Raw genomic sequence first — 19,841 nt, forward strand, 5'->3', positions numbered from 1 at the left:
GATGGATTGACCCAGGCGGAATGGAGTAAAATGGAGTATTTGTGGAATTGCAGTGCTTACAATTGAAGTGTTCACGTGTGGGAGTGTTGAGTCATTAAGGTATGCACGAGTGTGATAAAGGTTGATATACCCTGTCACTCCGAATCCTTCCTGGGGGCATCCAGCCTTCCCGATGTGGGGAGCACCCTAACACTCGTCTGTGTGTATAGTTGTGTGCAGGTGCCCATTCACCCCCATCCTGGAGAAACAGTACGCCAGCCGCTCACGCTGTTCTGAGTCTTTCTTTCAGTGCTTGTTCACAGTAGGTGTTTGAATGATTGAAAGAATGTTTCAGGAACATCATTCTAACCTTTCAATAACATTCTATTAACATTCAGGAAACTGGACATTTTTATGTTCTTGGAATGTTAAAAATCAACGTTTCTAGAATTTTTAATTGTTAATCAAAATTAAGTTGAATGAATGTTTGAGGAACATCATACCTTCAAAAACACGTTCCACTAACGTCAAGAAAACTAGTCATTTTTTACGTTCCCATAACCAACACTGGATATTTCGACAACGTTCTTGTAACAAAACTGGAATCACTCTGTCTCCTCTCCATCTGTAACGTTTATAGTCCACTAGAGGCAAGCTTGTTGAAAACCCAAGTGCAGTTTATTAACAAAACAATCCAAAAACAAGATCAAACATAAAACAAAATCATGGTACGGCATGAAACTAGAAACAAGAACACAGACTTGACATGAGGCTTAAAAACACTGGTTACACAAAACATTACAAAGACACAGGGCAAACATGAGGGCTTAAATACACAAGACTAATGACTAGACAAGGGACACCTGTGAACAATTAAACAATGAACCAATGACAACATGACACAACACCAGTAGCACCACCAGTAAGCTGTGCGTTCTGACGCAATATGGCTGCCGTCGCATCATCCAGGTGGATGCTGCACATTGGTGGTGGATGATGAGATTATATGTAAAAGTGCTTTGAGTACCCAGAAAAGTAAATGTATAAATGTAAATGTAATGAATTATCCAACCTTGCACTGATGTGTGATAGCAAAGTCTGTTTTCTCAACAGTGGAGCAAAACCTATGGGCCTGTGATGACGGTGTATCTCGGGCCTCAAAGAATGGTGGTTCTGGTCGGTTTTGATACAGTGAAAGAGGCTCTAGTGGACCAGGCAGATGACTTTGCTCCCAGAGCCCCCATTCCCTTTCTAAACAGAGTTATGAAAGGCTATGGTACAAGTGATGCTGGTTTAATTTTGTTTTATAAACAGATACTATCAGTTCGAAGTAATTTAGTCTAGATTAAATATTTGTAGGTCTGATCGTCAGTAATGGTGAACGCTGGCGTCAACTGAGGCGGTTCACTATCACCACACTGAGGGATTTTGGAATGGGCCGTAAAAGAATGGAACAGTGGATTCAAGAAGAGAGTGAGCATTTGCTGAAGAGTTTTGAAGAAACCAGATGTGAGGAACTGACAAACACGCTCCATTTATTATGTACTAGGATTTGTATATGTTGACAGTTCTGCGCTAAAAATTATAATGGTAAGGTTTTCTCCTTCAGCTAAACCAGTCGACCCAGTCTTTTTCCTGAGCCGGGCTGTGTCCAACGTGATCTGTTCCCTGGTGTTTGGGCAGCGCTTTGATTATGATGACAAAAGCTTCCTGCACTTGCTCCAGATCATCTCCAGAATTGTGCGCTTTGTCAGCAGCCCTTGGGGCCAGGTAAGCAGATGAGACAGTGTGGTAAAAGAACAGAAAAGTATTATTTCAAATTCTGTTTAGAACCATTGCAGCTGTGCCCTGGAACAAAGAACTTTATGTTTAAGAAACATAAATAAAAATATAAAGAACAAGGGGGAAAGATTGAATCAGTATTAGGTTAGGTTGAGTAAATTATCTAAACCTCTTATACTTTTTTCCTAGCACAGGTCAATTGTCAAAATTTTAACATTTTGACAGACAGCACCCTAACCAAAATTGAAACCCTGTATGATTGATTTGAAAAGTCCCTTCATAAGGAGCAGCTTAATCAATATTCACTCTCACATGAATAACACAAAATTGTTGGACAAACTGTTTGTAAGGGTGTGTTCACACTTGTAGTTCGGTTCGCTTGGTCTGCTTGGTCCAGACCAAAAAAAAATAAATCCTTTCAGCGGTCTGGGTCTGGTACGGATGGCAGCGATCACACATGTTCAACTGAACGGCACTAACAGAACAATCGCAACATGATTCGTTTAATCGAACCAAACATGGAAAGTGTAAACACACACTACTTTTGATTGCAAGGCTGTGTTCACACTTGGCATATCACACACAATGTTCTGGAATGTATGTTAATTTATAGACCAGATAAATGATTAATGCAGCAAAGTCTGTATTAAATATTGTTTCTGTCTCCCTCATTGTCTCTGTCTTGAGCATGTGACCACATTTTTTAACAGCCATAAAACCAACTTATCTGATCGTGGTCATGGTAACCAAGACCTTCTTGCACTCACTGGGGGATGGGATCACAGCATCATCTTCTCATCAGGAAGGACCAAGAGAGAGGGAAGGGCTTGTGTAGTGCTATTTGAAGTCTGAGAAAGGTTCAGCCCCTAAGGGTTGACTCAACCAATAAGAAAGGGGGATTTCCAAACGGGAGGTTCCTCGTTGGTACGATTTATGACCTTTTGTTTTAAGGGTGGTCAGACATGGCCCTTGCTGTTTGTGTCCATTTATAGTTATAGATATAACTCACACTGCATTCTATGCGAAGGTGATGTACACTAAAGTGTGTGTCAATACATGAGGATTAATTAGATTGGAGACACAATACAGGTGGGGTTACACTGACCGTTGGTTCTATCATAAAATACATAGTATCAGAGACAATAGTATCAACAGACACTACACAAGACAGTAAATCATTCATACAGTAGGGGTGCAGGTTCCTTTACAGATCAGTTCGTCCAGAAATGAATGCAGCAAAAGTCTGTTATGGCCTCTCTTTCTTCTAGTGACCACATTCTTTACCAGCAATAAAACCAACCTATCTGATCGTACACTCTAAAAAATGCTGGGTTGTTTCAACCCAATTTTGGGTAAAATATGGACAAACCCAGCCGTTGGGTTAAATTTTTACATTACATTTTTAACCCAAAGTTTGGGTTTGTCCATATTTTACCCAAAATTGGGTTGAAACAACCCAGCATTTTTTAGAGTGTAGTCATGGTAACCAAGACCTTCTTGTCCTAGTTGGGGGATGCGACCCCAGATCTCAGAGTTTTAAAGATTGTTTGGTATGTACCAAATAATTGTGTCTGATTTTTCTCAGTCATTACAAAGAGAAATACCAGTAATTCCAATGGAAAGCAACCTCTCAACTAAAATACCATGAGAAATGGTGTTGAAAGCTGCACTTAAAGGGGTCATGACATGGTTTTTTTTATTTTATTATTATGTTCCCTTAGGTGCAAATATAGTATTACTATAGTTTTTTTTACAATTTTTTTTTAAAATGTAGTGATTTATGACCTTTTCCCACCCTGTTTCTCATCCTCTGATTCAAACAGTCTGTTTTGGGGGTGTTTCCCCTTTAAGAGTTCAGTGTTAACGCCCACTGTTATGATTGGCTAACGTCAGTGCTTATGCATCAATTATTAACGCCCCCAGCCAGAACATTTGCGTATTCCGCGTATTTAAAAAGTAGTTTAAAGTTTTAAATACATTAAAGTTTTAAATACATTACTTACAGTTTGCGTCGTCGTTGTTGAGCCCAGAATAGTCGGCACGGACTTATCTTTGAGCAACAGTTTTCTGGCAAAGCCAGCATCATATTGGGATTTGTTCTCAAAACAGTCATCCTTCAAATGTATAGAACAAATGCTTAAACTAACACTGCCGTGACTGAGACGTCCGCAAAAAATAAAGTGCATCCATTTTTCCCTGATGACTGGATCTATCGACAGCGTATTCAAAGATGTTGTTTGTCCACAGCCAGGAACAGCACATCTGCGGCATCGTAATTTCCCTGTACACAGACCCACTCGCTGTCCGTCGACTGAACACTTGTGAGGCGCGCAGCGCGCGGGCGCGACATTTATACGAAATGAGCGTAGTTGTCTTGCGCTTTAAGCGTAGTTGCCTTGCGCTGGAGGCGGTCATATGCAAACGCTGGTACGTCACTTCGTACCGTGACGTCACTTCTTACCATGGATCCAGAACGAGCTGTATTTAGAGCTTGATTAAATAAATGATTTGTTTATAATGGGGAGGACGTCTTAAGCTATGAAACTTGCAGGACGTTTTAATGGTACAAAGACCTCTTATATACCAAAAGATCAAGGCAAATTTGGTTTCTCATGTCATGACCCCTTTAAGTCAAGAAGAATTAGTATTGATAAAAGTCCAGAATCCGCAGCCATCAACAAATCATTAATGACTTTAATTAGTGCGGTCTCTGTGCTATGAAATGAGCAATAGGCAGACTGAAATTGCTGAAACAGGTTATTCTCTATTAAATGATCATGTACCTGTCAAGCAACTATTTTTTCCAATAATTTAGAAAGAAAAGAAATGGGTCGACTGGTTTCTTAGGTATAGGATTTATAGCTGCTACTTAAAGAGATGAAGGTACAATACCAGTAATAAGGGAAGAATGTATGATTTGAGTTATCAGAAGTAACAAATAAGGTTGACAAGCCTTAACTAGATATGTAGGAATAGGATCAGATTGAAAACTTGTTGATTTAAATTTTTGCATACATTCAGCTATTTCATCAGCCATAGGCAAATAGAAACTAGAAAAAGCTGTTAAAGAGAAGTCGACTTGAAAAGAGAAGCTGGTACATTGCCACATTGTTGTTAGTTTTCAAGTTTTTATGAATAATTTCGATTTTATAGTTAAAATAAGTCTATCATAAAAGTATCATATAAAGTAGTAGAGTGTGAATTTAATGAAAAAGTATCAGGTGGTCTCAAAATATTATTCATTGTAGAGAATAATAATTGTGTATTCCCACCACCAGAATTTATTAAATTGGCATAATAATTTGATTTAGCCATAGAAAGTGCTTCCTTATAGTCTCTGATATGATGATCATACATTTCCTTGTGTACAGTTAAACCAAATCTTGCATGTTGTCGACAACGTTCCAGTTGTCGGCCTTTTGTATCTAGCAGACGCAGATCAGAAGTAAACCAGGGAGCAGTATGACCAAAGGAAACAGTCCGAATTCTCACAGGCGCAACAACATCCAAGTTGCTGTGGAGTACTTATATTTAACGTTACTGTCGTACCACTCACGCAGAGCCGTCTCTGCACTCACGGCCTGATCCCCTGACCGCGCTTTCTTCGTCTCTGCCATGATTCACGTCTGAAATGCGTGCTAGTGTCTTCCATAGAGGCTGCTTCATATGCTGTTGATGTATGTGACATCATGCCGTAAAGCAAGTTGTGATTCTCGCGAGATTTGTCGAGGCGCCAACTCTCAAACCTGCATTGCTGGTTTTCCAAGCAGCGTCCCCCCCTGCTTTGCTATCGGGATGATTCGCCCTACTACGTGTTCGTTTACCATCAAAATGACTTTGAAGCTGTTATATTAAGGTACAAATATTGCATAGTGTGCCTTTTAACAGAGAAAGTCAAACAAAGAAATAGCTTTTTTGGCAGCAAACAGATGGGTTTGGTGCACACAGGGATAAAAAAGTACCCCATGTGTAAAATGAAATACTCTGCTGTATCTTTACTGCTGTGGGCCTAATTTTCTGCCAGAGGTCCTGGACATCTTGTTCAGATACATGGCATCATGGATTGGATCAAATACCAACAGATAAAAAATCGAAACCTAACAGCCGGGGCTAGAAATCTTATAACGGGCCATGTTTGGATCTTCCAACAGCACAGTGATCCAAAAACAAATATCAAAATCAAAACAAAAATGGGTCACTGAGCACAAAACCAAGATCTGCAATGGCCATCCCAGTCCCTGGCCTGAACCCTATAGAAGATGAGTGGGCTGAACTGAAGAGAAGAAGCACCAACATGGATCTGGGAATCTGCAGGATCTGGAGAGATTCTGTGTGGAGGAATGGTCTCTGATCTCTTGTCAGGTGTTCTCCAAACTCATCAGGCATTATAGGAGAAAACTCAGAGCTGTTATCTTGGCAAAAGGAGGTTGCAAAAAGTATTTAATAAAAGGGTGCCAATAATTGTGGCCAACGTGTTTTGGAGAAAAACATTTATTTCATAATGTGATTTAGCCCCACTTTCAATTCTCTTGCTTCAATGAAAGGTTAGAATTTTGGCAATTTTTTGAATGAAAGATCAGGGATAAACAATGCAGATTTATTTTTTACAGCCAGTTTTGATCATATTTACCAGGGGTGCCAACAATTTTGGCCATGACTGTATCTGTCTTTTACGATTATGGGGCACTTGGCTTTTTATGAGATCTCTCGGCTCGATTTTCTCACAAATGCAGTGATAATTGAGCAATTGAGCAACTTCCTCTCCCAAAAAAGCAGATGGCGCTAAGCTAGGGGATCGTTCAATTTAACGCTAGTCTCCCGGGAGAAGCACTGATTTAAAATACGCTTGCCTTTGCTTACAGCTGAAAATGAGCGATAAGCAGGTGAGTTTCTGTCTTAGTGTATCTATAATTAACCTTTTTGAGGTTTTATTTTGCAAAATGTTTATTACATATCTAGACAGAAATCCACATTAGCACTTACTAGCACTCCACCCCATAGCAACATTGTGATGGCTCACTCCTGTTTGCCAGATCTGGGCCACAAGCAGACCATAGCAATGCCACATGTCAGCAAGAGCAAAGAAATAAACCACAACTGGACCTTATCTGAGCCACAAAATCAGTGTATATTAAATATTGAGTCTTAATGAGCCTGTTAACCAGCAGAATCACTGAAAGAAAGAAGAGAAAAGAAAAAGAGACTAGTAAAAACACTTAGTGCTAAAACTGACTTCCAGCCATAGCCTTAGATGAAATCAACTAAAGATAAAAGAAAATATTAAATCTCTCAAGATCTCAGCAGAGAAGGATTAAACAACTCCACAAACAGCATTACCTTCACTTATTACTAATCAGACTGACTTCATTTGTGTTAGATGTCTACAAAACTGGACCAAGCGAACCGAACTACAAGTTAAACACTAAGGGTGTACTCACACTAGCCAGTTTGAACCGTGCCCGAGTGCGTTTGACCACCAAAGCACGGTTCGTTTGACTAGTGTGAGTGCTCCGAACCGTGCCCGGGCGCGGCTCGATTAGCCGGCCCTGGCCCGCTTGGAAGAGGTGGGCCAGAGCACGGTTCAGTTGGACTCGGGCGCGGTTCGCATGCAGTGTGAGGGCTAACCGTGCTGGAGCACGGAACAGGACGCGTGTACGGGAACTGTAGTCCGTAATCAAAGCTGCAAAGTCCGTGCTGCACTTCAGCTGGTACCTTGCAAACCTCCTCATACGAGCAGCACGATTACGTGAAAATTTTCGCGCCACTAAGGCGACACATCTGTTTAACAACAGGCTGTGAGAGGGCTGTGGACCACCGTGGACCAAACGACACAAAATTATCCACAAAGAAAACATAGCGATGGACTCCATTGTGTTCAGAGAGCGCCGCTCTGTTTATCCCGAAACCGTCTCATCATAATGACGTAAGCGTGCTCCGGCACGAATGCTGAAACCCTATGGGAGTGCGGGCCAGAGGGGGAGTGGGGAGGGGGGACAATCGTACTCGGGCCCGGTTCATGGCAACCGTGCCTAGTGTGAGTACACCCTAAGCCTCAAACCTCTTAGCTTGGACAATATGGATTATATATATATATATATATACATATATGGACATTTAAAAAAGACAATGATCCCAAACACAAGGCCAAGGACACAATGAAGTGGTTTCAAAGAAAGAAAATCAAGCTGCTTGAATGGCCCAGTCAATCACCTGACCTAAATCCCATAGATAATCAATGGAGAGAACTGAAGATCAAAGTTCATAAAAGAGGCCCAAGGAACCTTCAAGATTTAAAGACCATTTGTGTGGAAGAATGGGCCAGAATCACTCCTGAGCAATGGGACGACTTGTCTCTCCATACAAGAGTCTAGAAGCTGTAATCACCAACAAAGGCTTTTCTACAAAGTATTAAATAAAGTGTATTCAATACTTATTCCCTGTGTCATTTCACTTTGTTTATTATGACTCAACTTGTAGACTTAAATGTTCTGATTTCTTTGTAAGAATTAAATATTTGGCTTGATGACTACATCTGGTGGAAATTTTGTGTCAATAATAGCCCACTTAGAAATCCCCTTACTGATAAAAATGCTGATGTGTCAAATACTTATTTTCCCCGCTGTATGTATATGTATATATATATATATATATATATATATATATATATATATATATATATATATGTTGTTGCGGCAGGTTTGAACTGTACATGTACTTTTGTCCATTAGACAGAGACTTTTATCTAAAGTGATTTGCAATTCATTCAAGATACAATTTTTGTTACTATCATGTGCATATCCAGACCATCAAACCCATAACCTGGCATTACTAAAGCTATTCTCTAAACCAGTGTTTCCCAATCCAGGTCCTGGAACAGTCCCATCCCTGCACATTTTGTCTCTCTTATCTAACACACCTGATAAGTGTGTTATTCGACTCTCCTAAAAAAAGGAGAGTCAAATAAGAGCCACAGACTGTAGTGTAAATACATTTGAAAAAATGTATTACAACTAAATTTTCTCATTCTCAACAGCTGTGCAACATCTTCCCACGACTAATGGAGCACTTGCCAGGGAGACATAACACCATCTTAAGAGAGATAGACGACATCAGATCCTTCATTATGAATAAGGTTAAGGAGCATGAGCAGAATTTAGACTTCAATGACCCAAAGGATTTTATTGACTGCTTCCTTAACAGATTAAATCAGGTATCTGTTTACAATGATTTTATATCAGTTGTCATTATCTTTTTGGTGTGTGAATATATAATATATATATATATTATTCATAATCATTTGCTGATTATGTATATATATATACACTGTGTGCAAAATTATTTGGCAAGTTGTATTTTTGAGGAGAACTTTTATTATTGAACAACCACAGTTCTCTCAGTCAATCCAAATTGTTAATCAACCTCAAACCTGAATATTTTAGGAAATAAAAATTATGTTTTGGCTTATATGACAATATCTATGTGTGCACAATTATTAGGCAACTTTTGGTGTGCAGAACTATTATGCAGCAAAATGAAAAATTAACATTTTCCCATCTCACTTGTTTATTTTCATCTGTTAAAGTGAGAATAAAAAACAAACAACTAAATTTACAAATAAACATTTCTGACATAAAAAAAAAAAATTCAGTGACCAATATAGCCACCCTTCTTTTCAATAACAGTTATAAGCCTTCCATTCATGGAGTCTGTCAGTTTCTTGATCTGTTGATGATCAACTTTTTGTGCAGAAGACACCACAGCCTCCCATACACTGTTCAGAGAGGTGTACGGTTTTCCTTCACTGTAAATCTCCCGTTTAAGAAGGGCCCACAAGTTCTCAATAGGGTTTAGATCAGGTGAGGAAGGGGGCCATGTCATTATTCTTTCATCTTTAAGGCCTTTACTGGCTAGCCAGGCACTGGAGTACTTCGATGCATGCGATGGAGCATTGTCCTGCATAAAAATCATGGTCTTCTTGAAAGATGCAGACTTTTTCCTGTACCACTGCTTGAAGAAAGTATCTTCTAAAAACTGGCAGTAGGTTTGGGAGTTCATTTTGAGTCCATCTTCAACCCGAAAAGGTCCAACTAGCTCGTCTTTAATAATACCAGCCCATACCATTACCCCACCTCCACCTTGCTGTCGTCTGAGTCGAAGTGGAGCTCTGTGCCCATTGCTTATCCAGCCACGGGCCCATCCATCTGGTCCGTCAAGAGTCACTCTCGTCTCATCAGTCCATAAAACCTTTGAAAAATCTGTCTTTAGATATTTCCTGGCCCAGTCTTGACGTTTCAACTTATGTTTCTTGTTCAGTGGTGGTCGGATTTCAGCCTTCCTTACCTTGGCCATGTCTCTGAGCACTGAACACCTTGTACTTCTGGGCACTCCAGGTAGGTTGCAGTTCTGGAATATGACAGCTTCACGTTTGATTCTTCTAAAATCTTTGGCAGTTAATTTTCGTTTTTTTTCTCTCAACACGTTTCTTGCGACTCTGTTGAGTATTTGCTACAAAACGTTTGATGGTTCTGTGATCACGCCCCAATATCTTAGCAATTTCAAGAGTGCTGCATCCCTCTGAAAGACTTCTTACAATTTTTGACTTTTCAGAGTCAGTTAAATCTCTGTTTCGTCCCATTTTGCCTGAGGAAAAGAAGCTGCCTAATAATTATGCACACCTTGATATAGGGTATTGATCTCCTTAGGCCACACCCTCCCTCATTACACAAAAACACATCACCTGAAATGCTTAAATCCAATTAGCATTCAAGTTTTTACAGCTTGGAGTTAGAACAAATGCATAAAAATGATGATATGGTCAAAATACTCACTTGCCTAATAATTGTGCACACAGTGTATATATATATATTCATAATCATTTGCTGATTATGTGTATATATATATATATATATATATATATATATATTCATAATCATTTGCTGATTATGTGTATATATATATATATATATATATTCATAATCATTTGCTGATTATGTATATATATATATATATATATATATATATATATATATATATATATATATATATATATATATATAATCAGCAATATCACAAGTGTAGCCATGTTGCCTAAGGTCAAATCACAGCCATGCTGATATAGAACCATATCGCACAGCTACGAGTGTAATATAGCATTTATATTACAGTTCAACAGCACAAGTGTGTAAATAAATAAGTAACAATAATGGAGTGTCTTTAAAACCCCTCTTTTGCGGAACTACTTCCTTCTGCCACAGATTAAAATCTCAAGTTGACAGCTGAACATGCTAATTGGATTCTAGTTGGAGTTCACATAGAATTTTGATTTGTTGTCTCCAAGCAGCATTTTATTTCAACCACCATTTTTAAAAGTCTGTTGTGGTGCGTGCATTAAGAGTTGTTTGCTATTCAAATCAACAATGGTTGTTGGAGCAAGTGCTCAAAAAAATACGATCGATAGACAGACGACAAGGTTCAGGTTTATTAAGCTCATATGCGGAGGACGAAATCCAGTGGGAACTGGAGAGTCACACGCAGTCCTACGTCACCTGACTAATTTGCCTAATCTTCACAGTACTTTAGACTGCAAAGGAAACACAGACAGCAAAAGGTCTGGGGAGAAAAAAGTTCCAGGGACAATTCTTTCCCTGTAATTTCAGATATCTATTGACTCATTGCAGTGAGATAATAATGTGAATATGTAAGTGATGATGAGCGGTAGTAGTAGTAGTAGTAGTCTTTTATTGTCATTGTAACCTGTACAACAAAATTTTAAAAGTGCCAAACAGTTAGTGCATCAGTAAATCAATATCAATAAATAATTAAAACATAAAAATATCTCTTTATTAGAGATACACACACATGCCACCATTAATTTTGTCATAGTTATAGTTATTGCACTATAACTATAGTTATAGTATAATAGTTAGTGATGAACACCTGCTGTCAACAACGAAGCATCGTACCAAAGCATGTACCAAATAGGAACAACAAGAACAGAAAAAAAGAGATGAGCAGAAACAAGAATAACAACTGACTTCCAGCCAGTACACCTTATTATTACACGTATTACTAACCAGTTTGACTTTTTTTTTCCCTGTCACACCCCTTCCCGAAGCTCAACAGATGTTTATATATTGATGTTTAACTGAAAATGTTTAGTTTGATGTCGTCATTATGGTGATCAGTGATCACTTTAGTTGAACTAGACCCTTGACTTTTTTCTCTGGCTGATTTAACTGTTTACACAAGGCACATTGCTATGGCAAGTGTTTGACTGTGCTGTGCTGTGAGGTAGTTTCGTCTCGTCTCATCTCATCTTGTCTCTTCTCTTTTTTTCTGTTCTTGTTATTCCTCTTTCCTTCAGTGATTTTGCTTGTTAACAGCAGGTGTTCATCACTAATGCTCAATCATCACTTACATATTCTATTAATTCTCAATGCATCAATGTTAGTTTTACTCTTTGTAGTGTAAACTCTTCCCCAGACCTGGACACCACAGGACGTTCCTGTGGGGTTAAACGGGTTAAAGACCCTTGCATTTATTATTAAAAAAAGGAGAGTAAATGCTCAATAAGAGGAGAGTAAAGAAGAGTATATGCTGAACTGAAATGTTATTTTGTGTTTTTGCACATAATGATATAGTGGAGATCTGTTAGTGTTCTGTTGGGATTTAAAGGGTTTCTGTTGTGTGAGTTTTGTGAGTCACCACTGTGCTGAAGATTAGAGCCTTTGCTTAAGTCCAGGAAAAGACCAAGAAACATTGATGTTATGCTGCATGCTGCTTTATATAAAAGGCGGTGACTGTAGTTGCTGATGTAGCAAAAATCTCTTAGCTAATTCAAGTTACATGTGCATGTGTCCTGTTGTTAGCAAACAGTTGTTTGTGAGATATTTAAGTTAATTTGATGTTTGTAGTTTTAATGATTTTGTTTAATTCGGTTAATTTTAGGGTATGTTTACGCTAAAAACGTGAAAACTTGTATGCGTTTTAGCTGTTCGGTTACACAACAACAGTGTTTTGGCTACTTGAAAACACATTGTTATGAAAAAGGATGTTTTGAAAACACAATGTTTTAAAACTACATTTCAAGACACAGCAACAGTAGTATTTGTAAAATGATGGGGAGTTTGCTCATCCACCATGACACTCGCTGAGAGAAATGCTGCAAGTGGAGTGATACAAATGGCTAAATAGGTGTTACTGGTAGAGTATCGTATGGCTGGAAAGGCTCTCTCAAATTGTGTGTGTGTGAACAATAAATTGAAGAACTGTAGCCTACAGCACAAGTTAACAGTACATTGAAGGACTGTAGCCTAAATATAATTTCTGTTCTACTGTTTCTTTGTGTGGTACAACAGGAAAAAGACAATCATGACACAGAATTCCACAAAAATAACTTGATGGCGACTGTTTTAAATCTGTTTGTAGCTGGTACGGAGACCACCAGTACAACTCTCAGATACGCCCTGATGCTGTTGATCAAACACCCCCACATACAGGGTAAGACAAAGGTTACAAAATTAATGTCAAACCTAGTGTGATGCTGTTATTTGTTGGGGTCTACATAGTCTCATGTAGACATATCTTTGAATTTACATTTAGTCATTTAGCAGACGCTTTAATCCAAAGCGACTTACAACTGAGGACAAAAACAAAGCAAGAAGTGCTCAAAATACAAAGTTCAGGCATTGCTCAGAGTAGCATAAGCCAGACAAGGGAGGATTAAAGGAAAAGGTTTTTATTTTAGTTTTTTCAAGTGCTCACAGAAGAGATGAGTTTTCAGTTGTCTTTTGAATGTAGTCAGGGATTTTGCATTCCGGACGAGGGTAGGGAGATCATTCCACCAGCATGGGATCGTGAATGAGAATGTTATGGAGAGTGATTTTGTGGCTCTCTGTGATGGTACCACGAGCCGTCGCTCATTGACCGATTGTAGGCTTCTGGTGGGGATGTAGACTCGTAGGAGCGAGTGAAAGTAGGAGGGAGTTGAGCCTGTGGTCGATCTGTAAGCAAGCGTCAATGCCTTGAACTTGATGTGAGCAGTAAATGGTAGCCAGTGCAGAGAGATGAACAGAGGAGTGACATGGGCCCTTTTGGGCTCGTTGAAGACAAGACGGGCTGCAGCATTCTGGATCATTTGTAGAGATTTAGTTGCACATGATGGAAGACCAGCCAGAAGAGCATTGCAGTAATCAAGCCTAGAGATGACCATCATGAATAATGACAAAAAGTCAGGGTATGGTTGCTACTTTACATTTTACATTACATTAAAAGTATGAACTTTTAATGTAAATTCCACACTTTGTAGTCTAAAATAGCCAGAACTTTGAGTGATAGCATGGTCTGGGCAATTTAGCTGCTTCAATTGGCCAAGGACCACCCACTTAGGTAGAAAGAGGTATTCTGATTGACATGTAAAGCGATTTGTTAGTTTGTCTTGTTTAACATCAAGTTTGGTGGGGGGCAAATGTCACTATAATAACAGACAGTGTTGGAGAAGCTATTTTGAAACTGTAGTTTGACAAGCTACAAGCCACTCATAAGTTAAAGGATTAGTCATTGTCATCATATACTCACCCTTAAGTTGTTTCAAACCTGTATGAATTTCTTTCCTCTGCTGAACACAAAGGAAGATATTTAGAAGAATGTCAGTAACCAAACAGTTTCTGGTTCCCATTGACTTCCATAGTAGGAAAAAAATAACAAGGGCTAAATACAAAATACAAGGACTCCGTGACAAACACTGAAACAGACAGGGTATATATACACAAGTGCAAACAAGGTGACGAGAAACAGCTGAAGGAAATGAACAATCAGTGACAGACAGGATTATGGGAAATGTAGTGAAAATGCCTAGACACCGTGAAAACTGAGACCTCTAGTGTTAAACCCAGGGAACCACCAGACACTGGGAGGGGCTGTTGCGAGGAGCACCAGTTCTGGGAACCAGGTCCGATTGGGCCAGTGCGGCGCAACTACCGTCCTATAAGGCTCACTGGGGGACACGCATATTTGCGTTGACCCCAGAGCCAGCTGTGTGCCAGTACATCCATGCTGAGGGTCCCGTTGTTCAGGGAATTACACAACTGGCAGTGGACAAACTCCTGGGAGGCAAACAAAGTCTACCTGCGCATCCCCGAATCGGATCCAAATCAGCTGGACCGTCTGGGGATGGAGTCTCCATTCTCCCGGGAGAGTGAGCTGTCGGCTGCAGGATTGAGTTCGCCCGGAATATAAAGGGCCGCCGCCCTTGACTCCAGAGGAGGAGATGTCGGGCGAGTTGCGACATGTGACGGGAGCATAGACCACCCTGATGGTTGAAGTGTTGTCCGTCCGGACTAGTTCATGCTTGACTTTGGCAAAGACCTGGGGAGACAGGGACAGCCCGAAGAGGATGACCTTGTACTGATATGCTCGACCCTCAAACGCAAAGCGAAGAAAGGGACTTTGTCGAAGGGAGAATTGAGATATGAAAGTAAGCATCCTTCTGGTCGATCGAGAAACACATGGATGGAATGGATTAAAAAAAAGATGCTGACCGCCTGTGCTGCTCTTCTAAGCTCCGCCCCCTCCTGTCAGTGCTCCGTCCAAAGCTACGCCCCCCCAGAAACATGAACGCGCATCCACATTTGGAGTCAGCTGCATGTACCTACCAGTGATGCGCGGGTTGATCCAAAATGAGCGGGTGCCTGCGCCCGCGGTTACGAGTCATCCAAAAATATTTTTAATGATATTCGGGTCGCGGTCGGTCGGGTCGTTTACCTTTGTAATTTATATAGTACTAGACACAATGTTCTATGAAATACATAGGTCTACACTTTATTGTCTGAATGCGCGAGGATGACGCACGAGCAGTCTCCAGATGAAAGTGGGAAATCCTTATTTACCTTTTGAATGTTGAGCGCGTTATTAACTTTTGAATAAAAGCTGACGCGGGACAAAATGCCCGATTTCCCAACGCGTTGAACTGAGCAATGCCATTGTGCCATTTTAATAGGCTACTTTTAAACGCATATAGCTCAGTAATGTCTGTTTTATGTAGCCTATTTGCTGAGAGGGGGCGGGATTTTTGTTGGGAAAGTCCGGGGAGAGATGCACACTTCGATTAGACTGGATAAACACATGCAGCATCTTAATTGTTAAGAAAATGAAACGAAATAAATGAATAAATCAAGCCTTTATTACAAAACACTAGCCTATATCATACAGCATTCTGAAAAATGCGCACCCCTAGTTCCTCCTCGCTACTTTAAAAAACGCGGGTCGGGTACAATATTTTCTTTCTTTTTTTTTGCGGTCCGAGTTGCGAGCGGGTTAGTTGAAAACGTCGGTCGGGTGCGGGTTGTTTATACATTGACCCGCGCATCACTGCTGTGCACGCAGTGGTGCTGGGGCACGAGACATGAAGGCATCTGATTGGTTCTTTACATTCGCACCGAATGGCAGTGATTGGTCAGAGTTTTTACTGTCCTACAGCTGCTACAGAGGTCAGATTTGTTTTTATTCCTTTTTCTGAACACATAATGTATTGACTACTATCAGAATGGAAGGACCATTTCACCCAGTATAAAAAAAAATGTTTCTGAACAGGATTACCAACCCTACCTTTAAGCCATAACTTGTGTATAGTTGGTGCAACTGGCCCCTGGTCCTTTTCACAGCTTATTCTGGTCAAGAACCGGACACTTAGAAAGGAAAAGACTGTCATATTGACTAAGTGACCAAGCACAATTCCCAGCCCACAGACTTCCTACCTCTGCGATGTGAGACAACCTCCAAAATAATTCTCTATAAAAAAAAAAAAATATTGTTTTGCATAAAGGTAGCTTGCTCACTTAGTGTACGTTTTGTATGTATACGTTACTTTTCTATTATTTTTCTCTTTCTTCCATTAATTGCATTGCATTTTTCACAATTAAGAGAAAAAAACTTTTTGTGTTTGATCTTTACAAAAAAATTGTTTTATTGTGTTGCTTAAGGGCAAATGCAAAGTGAGATTGACAGAGTTATTGGAAGGAACAGGGTCCCTACAATGGAAGACAGGAAGTCCCTCCCTTTTACTGATGCTGTGATTCATGAAGTACAACGGTTTCTGGATATTGTCCCACTAAATCTTCCCCATTATGCCATGAAAGACATCACATTCAGAGGTTATGTAATTCCAAAGGTAACAATTAACCACACAATACTCTGCAAATGTTTATTTTATTGTATAGCTGTTGAGTATGGTTGAGTTTGGAAATATTCACATAATTGTAAAAAAGCTTTCATTCTTTCAGGATACAGTGATTATTCCCATGCTGCACTCTGTCCTAAGGGATGAGGTACAGTGGGAAACCCCTTGGATATTTAACCCAGAGCACTTTCTGGATGCCAATGGCAACTTTAAAAAGAATCCAGCCTTTATCCCATTTTCTGCAGGTAAACTCTGGCAATTCTACAATCTCACATCAAACAAAACATTTAAAGTTGTTAATTTAAAAAATAAAATTACATATTGTGAAAATGGTTCAATGTATTTTTAATTCATACAAAAAAAGGCATTATTATAATTTTTTGATAATCATTTTGATAATCAGTCCTTAAAATGAAGCATGAGTCAAATAATGTTTAACCCAATCATAGCAATATATAATAGCTCCAGATGTACACAAAACTTCTTCACGCAATTTAACTTTATATTAAGTAACTCTAATTCAAACTGCTTGTTCAGAAAATTACTTAAGTCTACGTAGCTAATTCTTGTTCAACACTTGTTCAAGTTCAACAAGCTTGAATCCGATGTGACATTGCAATAGGAACCCAGTAATGGGCACCAAAAAATGTGTCGCCCAATTAAACAGAGGCAGAGTGAATACAACAAGTTTGAAGTATAAATTATTATTTATTCATGTGCAAACTCATGACAAATCCTAACCCAAAAATATAACATTAATGGAAAAATTAAACAAAAAAGGGGAATATCTTATCCCAAAACATACAAATTAGACTCAAAAGCAATATTGCCAAATGCAAATTTTCCAAAAAAGAACTTCATCAAAAAGAACACCAAAAAAGACAAATGAACAAAGTACAAAATACCTGCAGCACTCAGGCCACACTCACCACTGCAGCAACCAATACACACTAACTCCATTAATCACAGACGAGTAGATTTATACCGGCGGCCAGCACGGGGAGGGACAAACTCACATACAACACTTTACACATTTTACACGTGAGTGAGTGAGTGAGTGAGCATTTATTAACTCAAGTCCATGTTAAATGTGCGGTCAATCCGTGACCGTCACAAACATCCACACAGGGAACAAATGCGTCACGCAAAACTCTAGACAGTATTTCTTGAGCAATGCAATGAAAGTGAAACCAGCTGAAGGATAACAGGAATTGTAACTTATTAAACTTACTAATAACTAGTAACTTAATAAATTGGAGCGATATCATAGGCATTGTATTCCTAAGATCGGATACTGAGTATCAACTAGTGAAGCTTAACTGATGTGTCCTGCCTGACTGACGCTATACACTTAACAATATGCTAAATATTTATATATAAATATTTAACAATATGCTAAATATTTATATATAAATAAATTATAAATAATTTATAAATAAATAAAATGTATTTCGAGCTATTTCTTGTTTAGCACAACTGCCTGTTAGAAAAGGATTTTGTGACATGTGACTAGTTCATCTCTTCTGCATTCTATCTCTGCAGGTAAACGCTCTTGTGTGGGTGAGTCTCTGGCTCGTATGGAGCTCTTTCTGTTCATCGTGTCTCTGCTTCAGAAGTTCAGCTTCAGTAGTCCAAAGGGTCCAGATGGCATAGACATCAGTCCTGAACTCAGCAGCTTTGCCAACATGCCTCGATTATATGAGCTCATTGCCTCCCCCCGCTGAGCGACATGGTATTGCATCTTATTTTATTCTTATTTTAAAAGATTCCGGACATATATTTAGTGGGGGACCATAATTCATACAAAGTACAAGTTATTTAAAGCTGGGTCAGTTTAGAGAATATGTGTATATAATTTGTTTAGATCTTTTATTTAACAAATTTAGAAAAACACCATTATTTTCAGAGAAATAATTACAGTGGAAACTGAAAAATTGGTATTAATGAAAAATGCTATGATAATGAACTGTGAAATTATGAAATGCTGTGAGCAATGTTCTCATTCTTATTTCAGAATCTACAGAAGAGATTGAGGAAAAGTATTTTTTCTCAAATCAGTTTCTGATTCTTATGTGTGTTACTTGCTCCTGGGTGTCAGTCAAATTCGCCATTAGTAAAGCTCAGCAGTCAACAGCAACACCAGGATGAATTACTAGAAAGGGCATTTAGAGTTTCAAAGGGGGCACATTTGTCCTAACTAATTTATCCTAACATGAACAGTAACATTGCTGAGATTCTGATTGTTTTTTATCAACAACATCACTAAATAAAAATGTTTCATATGAAAAATAAACATTACAAACAATTGTGTGTATGTTTGAATTACATAAATAATTAATATAAAGTCAATTAAAAATAAAATAAAAATCAATGGTTAGTTCACCCAAAAATGACAAGTATGTCATTTACATTTACTTAAGAACACAAACTATGATGTTTTTAATGAAATCTGAGTTTTCTGTATCTCCATTGACAGTCCATGCAACTACCACCTTGATGCTTCAAAAAGTTCATAAAGAGATTGTAAAATAAATCCATATGAATCGAGCGGTTTACAGTATTCCAAATTGTCTGAAGAGACTTTATATGATGAACAGAATTAATTTAGGCTTTTATTCACATATAAACATTGATCAATGCACACATCAGTTATGGTCTGTGCCGGCCCGAGCCTTTTGGGGACCCTAAGCAGAATTTGATTTGGGGGGCCCCTCCCACCACGCGGAGTCACCTGTGCTATTTTAGTCATCATATACACTGCTCCATGCTTTTTCAATTATAAAATAATACACACATATAATTTAAAAAAGTAATTGTGTGCACATCCCACCTTCTGGCAGCTGCAGGACAAAATAAACTAATAACGTGAAAAAAATGTGATGTCTGCAACACTGCTTTTAGCTCC

General features: G+C 38.9%; 1 protein-coding gene across 2 annotated transcripts in view; it reads left to right on the forward strand.

Moving 5' to 3' along the window:
* Nucleotides 1-19,586, forward strand: part of LOC306997276 (cytochrome P450 2G1-like) — a 55,520-nt gene extending 35,934 nt beyond the window's left edge. Inside the window, exons 2-10 of one of the 2 annotated variants that reach the window (XM_079610502.1) lie at nt 1,093-1,255; nt 1,339-1,488; nt 1,589-1,749; nt 8,795-8,971; nt 13,119-13,260; nt 16,740-16,927; nt 17,040-17,181; nt 18,479-18,668; nt 18,951-19,586. In XM_079610502.1, coding sequence (XP_079466628.1) covers nt 1,093-1,255; nt 1,339-1,488; nt 1,589-1,749; nt 8,795-8,971; nt 13,119-13,260; nt 16,740-16,927; nt 17,040-17,181; nt 18,479-18,660 — 1,305 coding nt within the window. In that variant the 3' untranslated portion in view covers nt 18,661-18,668; nt 18,951-19,586. Of the gene's footprint in view, nt 1-1,092; nt 1,256-1,338; nt 1,489-1,588; nt 1,750-8,794; nt 8,972-13,118; nt 13,261-16,739; nt 16,928-17,039; nt 17,248-17,553; nt 17,963-18,478; nt 18,669-18,950 lie in introns of those variants that run through there. The other variant, XM_079610503.1, reaches the window with a different exon arrangement.
* Nucleotides 19,587-19,841: the final 255 nt, after the last annotated feature.

This window comes from Phoxinus phoxinus (assembly GCF_949152265.1).
Source record: "Phoxinus phoxinus genome assembly, chromosome: 4".
NCBI lineage: Eukaryota > Metazoa > Chordata > Actinopteri > Cypriniformes > Leuciscidae > Phoxinus > Phoxinus phoxinus.